Genomic DNA, 20,411 nt, shown 5'->3' with positions numbered 1-20,411 from the left:
TAGCGAGAACGTTCTTTCAGGAGGACAGGAGCGTTACACCGGATCTGCTTGCACCCGACAAACGGGAGAAATGCCATGGATATGGCGAGGCAGGCGACGAAAGGGGAGGACGGTTAGAAACGAGGGGGCGGTAAAAGAAGCAAAAATTCGGAGGTCGAATCTCCCGGAGATCAACGCCGGTAAACGGCCTCCGCCTCGAGACCGGGGAAAGACTCCTGCGGTGGTCAGCGAATCCCATAAACTCGCGATTCTTGGCCGCCCGCGGCATCTCCGCACGCATACATGTAAACGCATACTCGCACACTCGAGAGTGCTACCACTAGTGGGTGGGCAGAATGGCTATAAGGCACGACGAAAGAGAGACGAATGTAGAGAGAAGAGCCGTAGGGTCAGCGAAGTAGAGACTGGTGAAGGAGAATAAGCGAGAGGACAGGCGCAAAGAAAGAGAGAGAGAGAGAGAGAGAGAGAGAGAGAGAGAGAGAGAGAGAGAGAAAGAGAAAGAACAAGCGAGTGGTACAGAGAAACTGTGAGCTAAACTCTTAGCCTGCTGGCGCCGCTCTGTCGGCCCCCGCTGACTCCCGCCGCCAACAATGCGTGCATTTCTTCTCCTCTTTCTCCTCCTTCTCCTCCTCTTCTCTATAGCCATCGCCACCACCGACGCCAACGCGCTACGTCGTCTAACATCTCGGTGGTTACTAATACTACTGGACAGCGACATCACCGCGATCAGCGGCGCCAACATCGGACACCAACGTCGAGCACCGAGAATTATCAAGAATCAATAGGGATCATTTAGAATCGTTAAACTATTATATCTTAACATCGTTAGGGAATCAAGTACAACAAACATTGTACCGTCAGTCATTCATGCTATTGTGTGTCGTTTTTTTGAATGAACTAGTAAACAGATACTATCAAATACTCATACTATTATTATCATTGTAATAAGCTGCGACATGCTTAGCATCAATCTGTGGCAACACATACCACCACTATCACTGGCGCCAACGCCAACGCCGAACGCCAACGCCAACGTGCCGTTCTCTGTCACGAGATCTTTTCCGGCGATGGATCCCCCACCATCGCGACATTCTCGCGTATACCGCGTTTCGAGTCGACAAAGCTTGTTGGTGGGTGAGAGGGAGGTCGTATCCGCGGCGACGTCAGGTCGCCGGTGTTGCTGATAGTGGTGGTAGTATAGGCGGTAGTAGTTCAGTAGTACTACTAGTGTTGCTGGTACTGATAGTGACGGTGTGGTAGTGGTACTGTGATGTGATAGTGCGCGGCGAGATGTTACTAGTGGCGGCGGCAAAACTGATGGTGGTGGTGGTGGTGGTGGTAGCGATGGTAGTGGTGGTGGTGGAATGGAGTACAGACCAGTCGAGCCTCCCTCGCACTCGCACACGTAAGAGGATGAAACGGAGTCGAGAGTACACGAGGCGAGTCAGTTCGCTGTCGACTGCGTTCGGAACAGGACGTGTGTCGGCCCACGTCGAGTTGATCGCCTAGACAGATTCGCGAGAGAACTCCTCTATAAACTCTCCTCTATCGCGCTCGTTCGAGGGCGATTTTTTGGGATTATCCAGAAATCGGCGGCCAGTTTATCAGCCAGTTGGTTTTACACGTGCCGAGATTTGTGGATCTGTATCGCGAAAAGAAAAGAAAAAGTGCATTTGTGCGTGAGGGTGCAAAGGGTGAATCGAGGGGAGGGAGTAACCGGTGAAGTGCCGGTAGTCCATGAGAGGAAAATGACCGATCACGTGGTGGAAAGTACGTTCGAGCTTTCAGCTTTCATGAAAGGTGAATTTTAGTCCCGTAGTCCGTAGCGCGCTCACGGACTTAAACCGAATGATGACATGAGACCAAAGCGAATGTGATTCACTTCAGATTATTGAGCATTCCAGTTTAATCTAACTTTACTTCCCGTATCTTTAACATAGTTGCCAAGCCGTAAATAGTGCAAAATTATATGAATGAATAATTTGCCATAATTTAACATACAATATCCATTATCTATTGATATACAATATACAATATCCATCATCTATTGATGAATTAAATAAATTAAATTAATGAACTATAAATAGCAAATCTAAAAGTTAAACTTACATTAATCTAAACATCTAAACTAGTACGTTAATTAATTTAGCCGAGACAATTATAGATTTCTTATTCATCTATTCTAAAAATTGATACATCAAAAGCCTTTTGCATTTTCTCGCGTCATCATTCCTAGCGCTATAAAAAAAAATATAGAAAATCCCAAATTGTAGCCAGATCATATCTTAAACTCACTGGTTTAAACCCACTTATATTTCTAATCAGCGTGCCGCAGATTTGTTTTGTTGATTGTCGTTCTTAAATCGGTATATTGACACCTCGATTTGCTTAACGCGATGTTCCGCCAAATAACAGCAACGCATATCCCCTAATGCGCCGTAAATCATCATGTCGATCGTTCTAATGTGAGCAGATATGCTCCCTCTTGGCGGGGACCGATAATTATCGTTATAAGCGGCGTCAATATCGTGGAATGGAGAGATCGCGACTGATGGATTGTGAGGGGATGAAAGGGGAATTGCCTTGCGGGCAACGATCGGAACGAACTTGTATATACCAATATAAGGATTAGGCAAGCAACACTTGTACACAAATGAATAGATATACGGAACGAGATATCGAGTATCGAGAGTACACAGATGCGAGAAAAATTGCCCTTATTAGCTGCACTCGGAGGCGCACTCTCCCTCCTCGCATTTTTTTTAAAGCAGGGCGAAATAAATGCTATATTTAAATAACGATTATCTTTGACATTTATATCACTGTCAAATATTCTTGGCTTCGTATTGAAACAGATCTAATCCGGTTTAGTGCGATGCGATTCCAAAAAAAAACATCATGAACTCGATCGTAGTCGCGCACGCGATGCACCGTTTTGACGGAACGATTGTCAAATCAAAATGATTTACGTCAAATCTAATAAATAAGTCTGTTGATAATACGAGGGCATTTTCTTTCTTTTGTCTCGAAAGCATTCTTCTTTTTCCTTTTTATCGACTTCAAGTTCACGAACATGTCCTACAATTGTGATTAGGCTATCGCTATTTATACGTAAAATACCGGTAACGCCAGATGTTGGATAATAGTCCGGACATTTTTATCAGATGCCGGAGGTGGTATAGCGATTCGTTGAGAAAGAAAGAAGAGGAGAGAAAGAAAATAGAAACGAGAGTGCGGGACAGAAGGCGGCGACGGCGACGGCGGTGGTGGTGGCGGCTGTGGCTGCGACGGCGCCAGCGTGGGTCGCCACATACACGCACTGCACAGAGATACGATCCCGGGTACGAACAGACGACCCCCTTTGACCGAGCTTGAAATCGGTGCTGAGCATCTACGCGTAAACAACGATGCTCGGAATAGCGGAAATCGGCACGACGCGACACGCCGATTTAATCTGACATCGGCGAAAGACCGAAACCCGAACGTCCGTTCCGGCGACACGCACACGTGTCGATCGAAAACAATCAGATCGACACGAAAACAGAGTGGCGTTTTATTCGAATTTATTAATGGAATGACGATTATACATCGTCTGCTATCAAGTTCTGTTTAATGAAACGTTTATCTATGACGTTTCGTATCAAACGTCATTATGGATATTTCTCGGAAAACGATAACGCAGAAGTCGATGAAACACCAAACCTCCTGGTGATAGCAGCCAAGAATAAAAACAGGATCCCATCTGACCATTAAAAGCATATCTCTTTAATTGAACACCGGAACGACAACTCGTTGAACGTAATGCTTAAAGGATCTATTTGACTCGTTGCTGAATTTATAATTAATCGTTATTATTTTATTTAGAATTTATAATTGATTTTATTACTATTTTATTTGCTATCTTTAATTTATTGATATTATCGCTTGTACATTTATTATTAACATTATTAAATTCTTCGTAATGAAGAACTAAATTTATTATTTATCATTCCTATAATATAATGGTATTATTATAACATGTATAGTACCATTATATGTAACGTTTATATAATATTATATTACAATATCCCATTAATATAATAAATATAATATCATAACAAGATTACTAACAATATTATCATTACGATTTTCTTAACAGAGAATTGAATACAAGGGCATTAGTAAGATAGTATTTTTCTTGTTGTTTGTTAGTTTCGTTCCTTGTTTTATCGTGACGGGTGAATTTCCGCCGTATAAAAGAATATTCGATCGCGCCCTACTTTTCGCTCTTTGAATTGAAAAAACAGATCGAAAAATCGTGCCGATTACACGCGTTGATCTTGGCGCGATTAATCGTACGTTAACGTCAGTACGCGCCGCTTAATCGTGACGTACTCGAATCCAATATTCATCAGCGTGTTAAATGCATCGATCGCGATAATGTCGTGCGTTCTACGGATAGTTGCATAGTTAGAGCGGTTGAAAAAAAAAATATTAATAAAAGACTAGATTGCCATTCGATATTTTCTCTCGGAAATCTGCCGTTATTGATGTCGTCAACGAGACGTTAAAGTTAATTGAGATAATTGAAGTGCTGTTAACATAATACCACGATGTTGTTCAACGATAAAATCAGTAGTTAGTATTTTTCGATTATTTCAATACGACTGAACGGTTAATGCAATAATTAATAAACGGACGACACAAATGATGAAATATATCGAGGTATTTGTATGCGGATAAATACTTCAGTTTTCTTTTTCAAACACTCCAGACAATATTTTATATTATTTCGCTTAATTTACTTTTATTCCTTATTTACTTGAGTTTAATTTATTTTTTATATATTATTATTGCTTTACAAATTCCCGTTATTTTATTAATTTTTCGCTCCCAATATTTGAAGAATTATCAAAAGCCCATTATATAGTATAATGATTAAAACTTCATTAACCGTTTATTACAGACAGCGGCTCAATAAATAATACATTCATTGATCTCGAAGTAATCATTAATGTTATCGTCGTGAAGCATCGCAACTTCATTTTGCTATCATAATCAGTCGACATGAAAGCGTGCAGAAAACGAGCGTTTTAATTAGATCGTGTCTACCCTCGCCGCAATAACTACTACTGTAATCGTGATAATACCTATCGCCTGTTGCTACTTAAGTTCTACGTGCTCATTTGCATATCTCATCTCCTCGACCGACTACTTTTACTCTCAAACCTGCCGACGGCAGCGAGTGCCCGAGTCGCATTTGACGTCGAGCCGCAACGCGACGAAATGACTTCTCGCAAGTTTCACGGGGTCAAAACTATGAAAGCGAGAGAAAGAGGAGGAGAGGGAGGAGGATCGTTCCATCGTTCCCTTATCGCGGCATGTGTTACGCGCGCGTGCATGCACTTTTATACGTCATTCCGATTTTCGCGACATTATTGCGACATCCGCATTTGTTTTTCACGCGGCATGCACGACTTTGCGCGAAAGTGGATATATTTATGCATTAATATGAGAAACACGTTCATATTATTAACATAGAAACATTATCAGGCGCGCTGCGCTACCGTGCGCATATATAATCAAAGATCGTCACCTCAGGCAAGTATTATGGAAATTTTCGCGGTACAGGATGTCCGCAATACACTCGGCACATTTCACTTTTAAATATCCAAAGAGTTTCGATATGATCCTCCCTCTCTCCCTCTCCCTCTCTCTCTTTCTCTCTCCCCCCTCTCTCTCTCTCTCTCTCTCTCTCTCTCTCTCTCTCACTCTCGGCAGAGATTTTGATTGAGTGTCATTTTTTTTCGCTGTTCCACATAACTCTAAGCGTCAAATTAAAATTCCATTAGAGCAATCATGCAACATTTACAATGCAGTATTACCAAAGTTAAACAGTATTGTATGAAGTGTCTATAGGTCGGTCAACGCCATTCCAACGCTCCGTAGATGCCACGGGCGACGGCACAATGCTCAATACAAATTTCGCCTGGGGTTTATTGCGCCGGCTTTGACCTCACCTCGAGAATGTAATCGATACCCTATTGAGTCCCGTCACAAATACAAAGGATGTTACGAGGAGAAGGGACTCCCATCGCCACCCACTTATGCATTACAGTTTTGCACCTGCTACCTGCTACCTACGATGACATTAACTTAGTTAGTAACTATCATCGGAAGGAAGAGCTTCTTGACTTCCGTCTTTTTGTAAAAATAAGACGATATTACCTAAGAAATTTTTTCCGTCATAAATTTACATAAAGTACAATTAGTAAAGTTCCAAAAACGAATGTTTCAGGCAACGTGTAATCTTGACTTACGGTCATAAAAATTGAACACTATTTCTCTTAATATTTATAAGGGATTTACCTTATAAAATGATGCAAACACGTGCGTCTCGATAATTTCGAGACCAGCAAACGTATGTATAACCGATGGTGCACGATGAGAATGCAGTGTGATGCACACGACAGCGAGCCACTTGTTCTTGTCGAGCACACGATATTGATTAAAATAAGCGGTCCTCAGCGGTCCTCCAGATCTCATCCACGCTCGAAATAATCGTCGACGAAAATTCTTCTCTCGCGAGTAAAAAAAGATAATTTAATATATCGATGGAGATGCTATGATGAAAAGAAAAGAACAGTCTCTCTCTCTCTACTGCAGCACACGTATCTTTTCTCACGAACTGTGTCGATACATTGACACGAAACTTACGTAATAACGGCACGTGTCCATTTGTATATTATAATTCGCGATTTTATGTTGGTTTAAGAGCACATGTAAATACGAGTGATTCGCACAATTCCGCGGCACGTGGACTGTTTACACGTGTTTATTACGCGGATTGATGATATGTGCCATAACACACACGTAAAGCGAGAAGGACAAATATTGAATAGCTAAATTTATCAAAAGTCTCACAACTGTACTTTGCAAAAACGGCAAAAATGTGTACATTTTAACGATAAGAACGTTAGAAATTCGAAACGGCGATGATTTTAACATAATTATCAAGATAGTTATATATTCTTTACATATATTCTTTATTTAATTAAATTAATTAAAATTAGATTAAATTGTATTTTACTTGTGCAAAGAGAACGTTCTAATCTTTTTAAACATTCATTATTTCTATAAAAAAATAAAATAAAACATTTCTATAGAAATGTTTATTATTAAATAAATGTTAAAATATTTCAATTTTTTTCGAATTTTAATTCTCATTGCTCCTTATTTTATTATTGAATTTTAATTATATGATATTTTTATAATATGGTATTTAACATTAAAAATTAGAAAATAGAATTATAGATTATAGAAAATTACTAAGAAGATATAAATTTTAAATAATTTGAATTTTATTTTCTTAATTTTATTTAAATTTAATAAACATTATTGATCTAAGAATGCATATTTGGAAGATAATTTACAAAGTCTTAATGAGTAAGAAAGATAATTTTACAATACAAATTAATGTATCAGTAACTGTTTGCTACAAATCAGACATGATAAGCAATTTGAAAGTTATTTTTAAAGTTGTACGGAATACGTAAGACCGACACAGAATGACATCAGAAAAATTTATTCAGATTGGATAATTTAAAAAGTGCAGTTTAATTCACATTGATCTCTTGGAGTTTATTCCTCTTTTCTTATTGAGATAATGTCTTCTTTTACTTTTTAAATCAATTAAATATTTTTAAAATATATAATTATCGTGTCATTGGTTTTTCTTATGAATAAGAATTTTACAATCACACTACGTTATCAAAATTATTAACGGGCAAAACCCGGGCTCGAAAACACGATGCTTTAAAGTTTCGATATCGATGTTACGAGTTAAACATACTGACAAAGGTCAAGACATAAGGTCAGTGAAAGAGAGAGAAGGGGAAGAGAGAGAGAGAGAGAGAAAAGAAAACGAGAGAGAAAGAGAGAGAATTGTCATATTACATATCCATAATCGATATCTTCATTTGATGTTATTAGTACTCCGGTGCTCTTTCATCTAGTGACATTTTATGAGACGTCCACATGATCAATGTTTTATTGTAAAAAAGAAACTAGAGTATGTTAATAAATCATACAATGCATATAAAAGTATTGAAAAATAAAAAGTATTATTTAATTAAGGAAATTATTACATATTTCTTATATAAATTTTGTGTGCCTTGGTTTTTCCAAAATCCATTCTTTTTATGTGATGTGAATAAATCATATCAACTAATTTATATTTCTTATAAGAAAAAGAAATTAAATAAAATTGTTCGATTTAAAACTGACAAAAATCACCAATTCTACTTTTATTTACCATTTTACAATAATTACGCTAAATGCAATTTAAAATTAATGTTATGATGACGCATCCCCTATGCAAACGAGTAATCGGAAAAGAAATCTTTCTTAAAAAAAAAAAAAAAAAAAAAAAAAAAAAAAAAAAAAAAAAAAGGGAAAAGAAAATAAAACAAAAGAAAATGAGAAAACATGAGCAAGAGAATAATTTAACTCTTAGATCACGTGCAGAGGGATATTGGCAAAAAACAAATTATACATTCAGCACGTATTGTGTTTACGCGAAGCCGCCCGACGTCCCCCCGGTCGGTCAGAATACGATAGAACAAGCGGCCATGTGGCCGAGCAAATATGAACAAGTAGTGGAGGAAGCGGCAAAGTACGAACAGAGCTCGCGGGATGTAGACGAAGAGCGAAGCTTGCGTTCTCGCGATCGGGCCGGCCGGTCGCGCAAATGACCAGCTCGATACATCGAGTCACGCTCGCTCTCACGACCATCTGGCTAGCGCCATCGCCTCCTCTCTATCTGCCGTTCTCTTCCAAGCAATCTCCTCCAATTCCTCTCCGCGAGACGATGCTGAGTGCGCACATCCGCATCGGGCTTTCTCTTATCATTTACGAGAGAACACTCGGATATCGTGAGAGACGTAAGAATAATTTCGTTTCGCACTAGCGACGAATTAAGTTTCCTTCGGCAGCAAATTCCACGAACAAACCGGACGGGGATGAGGATATCTTTCTTTTTTTTTTTTTTTTTTTTTTTTCTTTATTTTATACAATGAAAGGCGATGATCCCGCCTTATAATATCCAATAATTGGCCAACGGTCGTAATCGTATCGGGTATGAAAAACGTGGAGGCGATAGTGACGGTTTTGCTGAGATAGGCGAAATTCCGTCTCTCGATCGAAAACTGCGAAAGTATTAATGCCGTCTCATTATCCAGATCGAACCGAACGGGGGCACGAACGGGGGGAATCGAGTCGATTTATTTATGTGTCGGACGAAGAAACTACGCGACTCGTAACCCTCGTCGGAAGCGGCCGCTCTGTCACGCGTGATGGTACATTGGCACAGCGCGATAAATGCCGCGCGCTCTCGCGAGGATCGGGACAGGAAACGGCGCATCCACACGGCGGCGGCGTCGCGTCGGCGAGATTTATCGGCGAGACTTGTTTTTTATTTCCTCCTCCCTTCTCTTTTCTTCTCTCTTCCGCGCGCTATCCGGCTCGCCGCTCGCTTCGCGGAAAGCCTCCGGCGGAAATGCGACGCGCCGCCACACGAGAGTGGAATATAATAGCGCGAGAGCGAGGGATAGCTCTCCCATAGCTCTTCCATCGCTTCCCGTAATCTTCGCGCACGGTTTTCCCTTTCGAGATTACGAAATAGCGTTCGTAATTTGGCTTGGTTTGAAGAGTTCGATGATTGGATAAATTTTGAATTTTTTTCGTCTCGACTGCGCTATCCCTCAATGATTCTTCTATTATAATTACTAAGAGAGTTCAGACAAAAAAAAATCGCTAAAAGAGAAAATGATCTTTTAGAATCCATAGCACGCGTGTTGATGTTTCGAACGTTGATAATCTGATATTTAATTGAAATTGAAATTAAAAGCTTTTTGATCTGATTAATTCGGCGACGTTACACTATGGATAATATGGATAAATTATGTCATTTTTTTTAAATGACGTACAAGTAAATCTTATTCTGATGATTAAAAAATAATCATTAAGTTTTTTTATTGATATAATACGAGTACTTTCCTATTGAAACAATACAATACACAATCGAATTAATAATGAATTTTATTCATAGTCTCAGATATTTATTTTTTATCAATCATATCTCGTTACAATTCAAGCCTCTACCATTCCGTTCTTTATAGCCGGTTGCATTCGCTCTAACCCCGGCTATTTTCGCGACGAATAGCGCGAGAGCACGACTCGGCGTGCCGCCCTCCGAGGCTACCAACAAGAAGAAAGAGAAGAGAATAATCAGACGCTTAATTCGGTCGGCGTGTACACTTTCGCGCCCACGCTCAACGCGCCGCGGTCTTAAATCAACGCTCGGGCTGTCGCATAATTCTCCCAATAACGCCGACGAAGGCGACGAGCACGCGGTTGAAACGCGCCCACGAGCGGCGACTGCGAAACACGTTGACACGCGCGTCGAACGGTAATCGTTAACGGGAGACCGCTCGTTAGGCAATCGTTAAGTACCGCGGTATCGAGAATCATTAGGTATACGATACCTATCCGTATCGGCCGAACGATCTAAGTCATCGCTCGGCGATCGTGCGGACTCTCGTATTACGTCGCCATTACGGCCGCGTAACAGGTGATTATTAGCGGCCCACGGCGTCGCGCGGCGCCGGATGCAATTGGCGTCGCGTAATTACGCGGACTGGTCGACGCAACCCCGCGGCTCGGCGCTTTATAATTCCGCAAAAGGCGGCCGGCGCTGACAGACAGGCGGCCGTGATATGGGCAGCGCGATGACGGAAACCACTCGACGAATGATCTACGGCCGAGAACGAGCCCTATTTCCCTTATTTAGCTTGGTTTGTTTCATTTCCCGAAACCACTTATCGATGGGGTGAAAAAGTGGTGTCTCAATCCGACTTGAACAGCTTAAGATGCGCTTGGATGATTATATTTGCCTCAAATCAATAAAAAAAACTTTTAATACGAATATTACAATCCCCTAGAAAATATGTAATTTATATTATTGAATAATTTCCTCCCCACTATATCATTTGGAAATAGGATTATGAGACGAAGGAAAACGTCAAATTTAATAATGTTTACGTTGTGTTTTCATACGTACTTAGATAGAGATAAACTGGGTATCGATATTAGTATTATCATCGTACTCATTAGTATTATGAAATGCGAATATTATAGCTCAATCATTTTATGCGCACGTGCTCTTCTATTTTCATCTAATCTTTCGTAATCCAGGCCATAGATCACACTTGAATCTCGCTTATCAGTTCTTCGATTCTTTCTACACATTACGCAAAAGAAGAAACACATCGCTTTCTAAACAATACCATTCGAATTGTTATCACTAACGACTTCAAAAGTCGCCGCATGGATGATTAAATTTCGGCCGTGGGCACCGTGAGAATCGTCTGCGTATTTTATATTTAGCTACTTCGATTCTATATAAAGCTCTCAAAAGCAGTTGGAAGTTTTCCGATATGTCCCACGTGTTCTCGCCTTCGGCTTCTCTTCAATCTTCTACGTGGGGCCTATCCATAAAAATCTTTTCATCTTAATAAAAAAAATATAAACGGTTTTCATTTTCTTTGTTGTTTTTTTATAAGAAAAATAAAAAATATCAGATTCGTATTCAATAATTTGAAATATTTAAATATTCCATAGATTTAAATTTATTAAATAATTTTCTCTCATAGAATATATGTTCTGAATTAATTAAATATCACGATAATAATAATAATAATTTCGGATTATTAAATTTCTTAAATTTCTTTAGGATTTATTAGCTTTGTCTTCGATATATAAAAATTTATTAATAATAATTAAAGAATTATTTGGTTATCGCGGAACCGAGGCAACGTTCGCGCTTAACAATGATTTCAATGGGCAAACACAGCTGTGCGGCAGACGCAACATCAAATAAAAAGAATTTTTTTCCACGAAAGATGCTTCTACGGAGCGACACGTGGAAGATGCGCACCCGGCGCGACGGAAGACTGGCGGAAGGTCGGCGTTACAAGCCGTTACGTTCTCCGACGCGAGAGTTTGCACAGATGTGCCCGGCGTGTTTGAACAAATGCGAACGAGACGGCGGAGGTACATACATACATACATCCGAGACTTCGCAAGCCTCGATTGCAAAATGGCACGAGCGCGAGAGTACACGTGGACGCGTATATTGAGAAGCAGATTTCTGTCGTTCTCTCTGAACTAGTCGTAGTTCCCAGCAGAACGTCGTCCTTCAATTAGCCGTCTAGAAGCTAGTAAATTGAGTCTTTCTGGATCAAAATTGCTCCACGTAGCTTAATCACGTGTCGTCCGAACTTTAGACGGTCTAATTTGTACGTAGTCAAAAAAGAAACGATATCTGTCCCTTTCATTCAGGCTCTTTCATCTCATTCATTCAGCTATAATTTGGAAACTCCGAATATTCTACTGCGTTTTGTTTCGAGCATTCTTTGGTAAAGATATATCTTATTTGAGGCGATGCGAATCGTATCGGCGAATCGCGGACGCGCGACCTCCTTCGTCGGCTTCGTTTTTTTTTTCGTTCGATCAATATTTATGAATTGACCGATGATCGAGCATGTGTCTCGGTCGGCGCCTGCTGATGACCTCGTGTAACCTAAACTCTTTCCGACACCATCGCGATAATTTCCTTTCCACGCGCTTGCGACCTTTCATTTTTACGCATGCGATAAGATTACGCGGCGATCTAACAAAAAAAACTTTTTTCTACGCAGAGATATATAAATTTATATATAAACCGGGAAGTCATTAGTTTAATTTGATGTCTATGCAATATTCTTTTAAAAAAAATAGTACCTTAAAATAATTAACAGGAAAAAACTTGGATGACATAAATTACAAAAGTCGGTACTTCGATCAATATCGAAGGTTCAGTATCGATATCGGCGCATCGGTGGCGAGCTAACTCGAGTAAAGAGGAAGAATACTCCTTCGTTCGTTAAACAATAATAACGATCGTCCCCGATGGCGGTGGCAGATGGCCGCTATCGAGAGAGTGCGACCTTGTTATCGGTACGATAACGCCTCTAAACTAACACGCGACAAGCTGATGCCAGGTGGCCAGCAATGATTATCTCACTTGCGCTTGAACAGTTTCGCACTCATACGTTCGCACTCTCTCGTTCTATTATAATTCGTTCTTCTTCCGAGTCAATTTGTTTGGCGACGAAAGGAGAAGCGACAAGGAAACTGTAGATACCTCGCGATGATATTGAACACAAACTGGAATTTCGTACCAATTAATTCAACTTTAACCCGTCGTCGCGTCACGAGAAGTCACGTCGTCGGTGACGTTTGAGTCGAAACGGCCGGCAGAAAATTTATGTTTGGCTCCAATTGGCGGGCACTCTTACTACGCTCGAAGGAATTCCAGGTCTTTCCGGAGGAGAGCCCTTCGTTTGGACGGTTTCCAAGATACGCGGTATCCGCGAAAGGTTTTCGGGAAGCGTCGCGCCGAGGTTAGCATGATCGCCAACCAGAAAGAAATGACGATCGCGATGAATCCTCTCTCTTTCTTTCTCTCGCTCTCTCGGAGAGGCAATAAGAGGAGAGCAATGAACAGACGAGGTTGGCGCCAGCGCCATATGGCGGCCGTGCCTTTGCTCTTCGCGGCTTGTTTCTCTCGAGAGGACACAAGAAAAGGAAAGAGAAGAATGGCAGAGAGGAGAAGAGAGAGAAATATATTTATTAATACCGCAGAATTGAATTTCAGAGTACGCGTTATTTGACCTTTAATTTTTAGTCGGGGAATTTTGGGAAAGCAATTGACTGAACTCAATTATATCTTAAGCATCATATAGACGAATGCAATTTTTCTATTTTATTTTATATATATTTTCTATTACAAATCATTTTCGGATTAAAATTGAAGCGTTAGAATAATTAAAGAATTCGAGAAAAAAAAAGAGCTGATGAAAGAACTTGGCGTCAAACGCCAGCCGACTTCGATTTAAAGTAAACATGATGCCAGACGCCTCTTAACTGATTCCGATTCACAATAATCTCATTCGGGAGAGAAGGTCGAGACAGAGTGAGACAGAGAAGTTGAATGCGAGAGCGAGATAATGTGAGATGAAAAAATCGCCGGCTGTGGCGCCGACGATCCGCGATCGAGAAATCTGATGCATCTGCAACGCTTAGGTGGCTTCCGAACACGCGGTCGTCTCGTCAGCGATCATCGGCTCATATGAATTATTGCTTCGGCCGATCGATGATCGTCGAATGAAAACGCGCGATTGATCGTTCGTTTTCACTAACACAGATACCCCGCGTGCACGGGGATTCGCCGAATAATTTACGTAACCGCGGGAAGAATGTCAAAGTTTAAGATCGCGTGTCACTCGCGCAGCTCGCGGAATTTTACGTGTCTCGCGGTCGGGAAATGTGAGAAAGGTCGTGAAATCGCGATCTTCGCTCTAACGTCAGATAAAATTACGCACCGTCGTGTTTGCATACGCGTTTGCTACACAAACAAGACGGTTACGTCAGCTGGTTTGATAATTCGTGCGTTGTATATAGTTTCGCGATTCTTGACTCGTGCGCGTCATCTTGCGAAACACTGCATTGCTCGAGCTTTTCCAAAAAAATATGCTGGATATTTACAAGAGAAAAAAAAGTACACGCACTCACAAAATAACATTTCGCGAATGCATGTATGAATGAAGCAGGAATCTTCAGGTGTGATAAGTCATACCGATCGCTTCCTGCTTCATTTCTAAAAAATCGTGCGATAATAAAATCGTAGGAGTACCGGAAATCGTCTTGATTCCCGAAATGCATCAGATGGTGGAAAGGAGGAGCGTGTGGGGAGACGATTCGCGTAAGTCGCGTGATGACAGGCGTCTTTGCCGGCGATACTAAAATCAGCGAAATTAGTCTCCGCCTTGGAATCCGAGTCGGCTCGGGTCGGCGAGGCGGACGGAAGGAAAGGAGCAGGGACGGCGCGAGTATATTATAATCCTCTCTCGCTCGGGTCGATCCCTGTGTGCGCGCCAGATGGTACCAGCTGGATGACGCATCAAAGCAGAAAACCTCCCGCGTGTCCGAAGCGCGGTTCCGCCCACAGAATCGCGAAGGAAACACGTGCGCCTCCGCTGTCGTAGTCATCGCCGCCGCCACCGCCGCCGCCGCATCGTCCGTCACGTTGCAGTCTCGTAGTGCAAGAATTCGGTAGGATCTTGTAACGTGCCTACGTTACCGAAGAACGTTATTTATCTATATGTTGCACGTGGACATCGGCGCCGTATTAAATTTCCAGTGCCAAATTCCTCTTGCGATTTACATTAATCATCACTTGATTAATTATATCGGAGAACGAGATACAATTTCTGTGATATTTCTCACATAACAAAGTGGCATAAACCGAAATTTTTATAAGAAGTCTTCGTTATGTTCTTCAGAAGTCTTCACGTTACGTGTTTCACATCTTGAAATATTACGCCATCACATACGTATATAATAAATTCTAAAGATAGTAGAGAAATTCTGAATATTCTCAGATTTTTTTAGATTTGATGTATAAAAAGAAGTGAAATATTAAATAGTATACTCTGATTGATTATTTTTATTATTGTCCATTTATTACCTACGGTATTCAATGAAAGATAGCCGTGACTAATGCGCATTTTTCTTTATTCTGTTTTCAGCTGGTATCATGGCGGGTTCAGAGAGGGACAGCGGCTCTTGCAGCAGCGTTGATGAGGATAGTAGATCTAGCCTGCATTCGCCCACTTCGTCCGAAGACAGTGTCGAGGTGCAAGTGACACCGATTTCGCTGCGAAACAAGCGGAAGCTGGCGGAACCGCGAAAGATCCAGGAGCCGGCGGTCATCGCGACGCCATTGAAGAAGAGACGGTTCGATCCAATTTCCGAGGAGACTACTGTGGATCAAGAGGCAGCCAGATCGTTGAACACGCCGAATCCCTTCCGACCATGGATTCCTACTTCCTGCAAAAATGAATCCAAAACAACCACGACTTCGACGACGACATCGACGATGACAACTTCAAAGACAATTTCTGACACTACAACGACGACAACAACGACAATGTTAACATCAACAACATCCAATGAGAAGAAAGAAGAGGAAAGGAGGAAAGAGCAAGACGAGACGACACAGAGGCTGCACGAATCGTTCAGAAGATTACAACAACCTGTCGGTAGTAATCGACCGGCTGTTTCACCCCGACGAGAACCTCGTCAAAGGTTGCTCGAGTCGGCGACGCCAACAACAGCACCGGCAACGTCCCCATCGAATATCTCCTTACCGCATCCTAGGCTGCAGGACGAGCCACTGTCCTTGGTGGTGAGAAACGAGATGCCCAGAGTGCCGTCACATCCCGCAGTGAGTGGCACCTACGAGAAGACGCCGTCATATATGATGGAACATTTACTGGCGACGTCGTCCGGCCGTAATCATCAAAATCATCAGACTCATCAGAGTCAGCAGCGGAGTCATCACAGTCACCAGTCGGCCTCCGCGACATCGAGACACCACCATCAGGGCGGCCAACAGAGGAATTACAAGAATATGACGAGGGAAAGACGAATAGAGGCGAACGCTCGAGAGAGAACCAGGGTGCACACCATCAGCGCGGCCTTCGACACCTTGAGACGCGCCATACCGGCCTACGCGTATAACCAGAAGCTGTCGAAGCTGTCGGTTCTGAGGATCGCTTGCAGTTATATCATGACGCTCAGCAAAATTCTGGGAAAAGACGATGAGATGGCCACGAGAAGCAACGGGCTTGCAAGCTTGGGCAGCTGCGTGGAATTGGTCTCCAGGACCATTCAGACGGAGGGCAAGCTTAGAAAACGGAAAGACGATTGAACGAATCCTGTTTCCATTTAAGCAACGGAACAAAAAGGGAAATGATGGACAATGAAGTTTGTTACATTCGTATCGGAAATAGCGGAAAATGCTCCGCTCCGCATTGTCAAACGCTTATTCGCCTTCTATTCTCGATGCCATTTAATTTTTGCAGAGGAGGGGAGGACGACCTAGGGTTAAGTAAACCTAAGTAAACCTGATCACCACCGGTTTCTACGCTGTGTGATTGTCTCGATTAATTCGTGGTGTATTGATTAGGAATGCATTAACTAGAATCGTGAGTTACAGGCGCAATAGAAGAAATTTCGAAAGAAGTGAAAGATTTTCGAAAAATAACAATAATTTTAATTAAATGAGCATGAGTCTTATTCGCAGAAAACTTTATAGGATAAGTACTTGTCGTTTTACAAAAATTATATATTACGCTCTTTGGAATAATAGTAAGCTTTAAATTTTAATGGGTATTACCAGCAGAGAATTTCTTGCGGCGCCCACAATAGGGACTTGTCTATCCACGTACCGACAGCAGTTGCACAACCAGACAATAAATCTTTAGAAAGATCCTCATACTTAGGTCACGCTTAATTTACAACAGACACTGCCTGCAATCCTTGCACTGTGTCTCGGAAATTACGATGAAGAGCGATAAACATTTATGTAGAATCTAACAATTCATGATAGAAGCTAGTCTCGAAACCTTAACCCTTTCAAAATGATATCTTGTTCAAATATATCTACTGATGTATCCTGTAAAATACATTGGTATTTTTATCGTGATAAAACATTTTTAAATGCTTAAGCTCTCTTATAAAGTATAAATAAAAATTAACTTTATGTGAATAAATTTAAATTTAATTAAGTTTGTAACAAATTAAACTTTAATTAAAAAATTAAAATATCTTTAAGTATAATTTAAAAAAGTTTATAAATAAAATTTTAATAAAATTAAATTTTTTTAAGTGTATTTTTTTTCAACTTATTATTATTTTTTTAATTATACTTGTATTATGAAATCATGTTTCCTACATTTTTATAGCAAAAATATAGAATTTTTCAATTTATTAATGTTAGAATACCCATTCAGAAAAAAAATTATTTTTCACTGACTGTGGATCAAGAGATTTTCATCAAACTATAATTATAATTCTTTAAATTTACATTCTCGCAATAAAACCATAGAAAGCATTTACTTTATTATTAATGTATTATTCTAATAAAATTTTAAATAATCTTTGGGATTATTGCCTTTTGAAAGGGTTAAACGTGTAGCACGCAAACGGGCCTTACCTCGACCGAGCGGATTCGTATATCATGTAAAGCGACGATTTTCAAACTATTAAGAGTTTCAATCTATTAAGATGCATACTTATTTCAACGAAAGGACAAAAGAATCGATCGCCTGCAATCTGTTGCTTACGAAACACTAATCTAAAATATGCGCGAAAACGAAAAAGTACGAAATAAAAAGGAAGACAATAATGCTGCTTGTGATGTTCTCTGATAAGATAGTGAACGTTACACATACATTACAAAATTATAAACGGTATCATCTTCCTATAGAAATATATGATAGATAAAAGATCATCAAGACATGTAAAAAAATCGTCGCCGTAAACAGGATGGAATTTGCTAGAATTGTCTCATTTTTCAGGAAAACTACTACTTTAAAATTTTCAGAATACACTACTAAATCAGAAGTCAAAAAACGGAAATGTAAAGAAAAATGGAAATGTATAATCTCTATTTTGGAAAAAAAAGATTTTAATATTATAATATTGATGGACCTTTAATATTTATATTAATGTTAATGTTAAAATTCATAAATTCACTTCAAAAAGAATATTATAAAGTCAATAGATTTTTAATAGTAATATTAATATTAATGTCAATATTAAAATTTATCTCAAAAAGAGTACGGTATTAAATAATTCTAACTCCACGACGTATAATGAAATGGTAACAAAAGGATCATTGCGCAGTTTGTTTTAAAAAGATTGCGATTGTCGTTATCGCTATCGCAGAAGAGGAAGACGTTACCTGATCTTGAGAGAATTAAAGCTAAAAGAGTGATCAAAGAAGAGTTGACGTATGCTCACACAGTCTTTTCACGCAGTCGACTGCGTCTCGAATTTTGTAAATAGTGAATGTAATGATGTTACGACTAACGATTTATGCTGAAGCGAATGTATAGTAATCGAATATGTTACGCGATGCGAGAAAGGAGCGCATTTGCACGTTTGCCTTATGCGACGATCCGATGCGATATCCGACGTGTACCTTTCTATATTATAAGGCAAAAAAATTTCGAGCAAAGTTCAAATGAAAGTGAAATTCAACAACGAAAATTGTGTCTTTTTATATAATATTTATCCTTCTCTTTTCCATTATTTTCCTATTTATTTCATCACTATTTCTCTCATAATTATAGACGTTATATGAAATTTTTTATATTACCTTTTATTTAGAAATTCTACACTTCAGAAAAAAGACAAGAATATATAGAAGCTATATATTTCGGCAAGTTAACTTTTATCATCTGACCGTTATTGCGTATATTGTTTTTATTATACAGCATTATTGCATTTGTTATTTGTTAGCTTTTTTGGACGACGAAACTTTCAGAAAAGTCGCGATTTTCGTCGTAAAATCTCGAAGCCGACGCAGACGAGAATACGAAAGAAGAAACGAAATGCGCAGATCTATCGCCTTATCGGACGCAATATCGAGAAAAAAATGTATGGTGCATTCAAGCTCGGCGGGACATTGCTCGATCGAGCGTACGTATGTAACCAGTTACAGCCAGATTTCGCGAGTTTGCCTTAAGCGCCCGAGATGGAATCGCGGCTGGTTATCGCCGTAGCGACGAGGTAAAAGTGGATCTAACAATACGGTTCGTAAAAATCGTATACAACGCATGCACACGTAAACGCGGAATGTATTCAGGTGTAACAACACCGACGCATCGTCGGCGCGAAGGCGTGGGTGTTCCCCAGGCGCGCACATCTGGCCCACAAAAAAGATAACGATATCGGCTAACAATCCAATTGTGTTACCTGCTACTTCACGATACACCGCACACAACGAGCGCGTGTGTTCGTTACGTACATACGTGTCCGTCATCGTGAATCCGCGATAGTCCCGCGCCAACTCTATCTGCGGCAATTATAGCATTTTCTAAGTTACGATAAGTTTCTTCGGTTGTCAATCTGAAATGTCTTTTATATTTACTTCTCACAGAAGAGCTCGGATATTGCGGATATTTAATATTTCACAGAGATGCAGATAGATCTTTTAACTCGAGCTGTTAAAGTTACGAAAAAAATTTTACCACTTCGTTGTGCGTTCTTCACGTTTTTTTAATTATAATTCTCCGATTCTATTTAATCATCTTTGTAAATTCACCGTGATCGGGTTATTAGCAACGGATCGGCGCGAGGCGCGTCCAAGCTGTATCCGGTTCGGCAGCTGTTTAGCATAAGGGCAAATTGCTTAAGAAAATAATGGATTCCTCTGCGCCTTGCCGCCTCTCGCTCTCGTCTTTTGCGACTCGCGCCTCCTT

General features: G+C 40.4%; 1 protein-coding gene across 2 annotated transcripts; it reads left to right on the top strand.

The window, feature by feature from the left end:
- Positions 1–1,162: 1,162 nt before the first annotated feature.
- net (atonal bHLH transcription factor 8-like protein net) lies at positions 1,163–19,197 on the top strand. Of its 2 annotated transcripts, none has more exons than XM_011638143.3 (2): positions 1,163–1,770; positions 15,669–19,197. In XM_011638143.3, exons 1-2 carry the CDS (start codon positions 1,749–1,751, stop codon positions 16,850–16,852), a joined length of 1,206 nt encoding a protein of 401 aa, XP_011636445.2. In that variant the 5' UTR covers positions 1,163–1,748; the 3' UTR covers positions 16,853–19,197. The 2 variants fall into 2 exon arrangements, with proteins under 2 accessions (XP_011636445.2, XP_011636444.2); XM_011638142.3 differs by having other exon boundaries at positions 1,168–1,800.
- The last annotated feature ends 1,214 nt before the right edge of the window (positions 19,198–20,411 follow it).

The sequence above is a fragment of the Pogonomyrmex barbatus genome, unplaced genomic scaffold, assembly GCF_055798465.1.
Source record: "Pogonomyrmex barbatus isolate J1 unplaced genomic scaffold, ASM5579846v1 scaffold1, whole genome shotgun sequence".
NCBI classification, from domain to species: domain Eukaryota; kingdom Metazoa; phylum Arthropoda; class Insecta; order Hymenoptera; family Formicidae; genus Pogonomyrmex; species Pogonomyrmex barbatus.
This window is presented reverse-complemented; position numbering and strand designations above follow the sequence as displayed.

Excerpts from the sequence above, each read along its gene's own strand:
- net (XM_011638142.3), top strand. The coding sequence starts at position 1,749 with ATGACCGATCACGTGGTGGAAAGTACGTTCGAGCTTTCAGCTTTCATG. Across the intron at positions 1,801-15,668 it reads GCTTTCAGCTTTCATGAAAG|CTGGTATCATGGCGGGTTCA; the intron begins GTGAATTTTAGT and ends TTCTGTTTTCAG.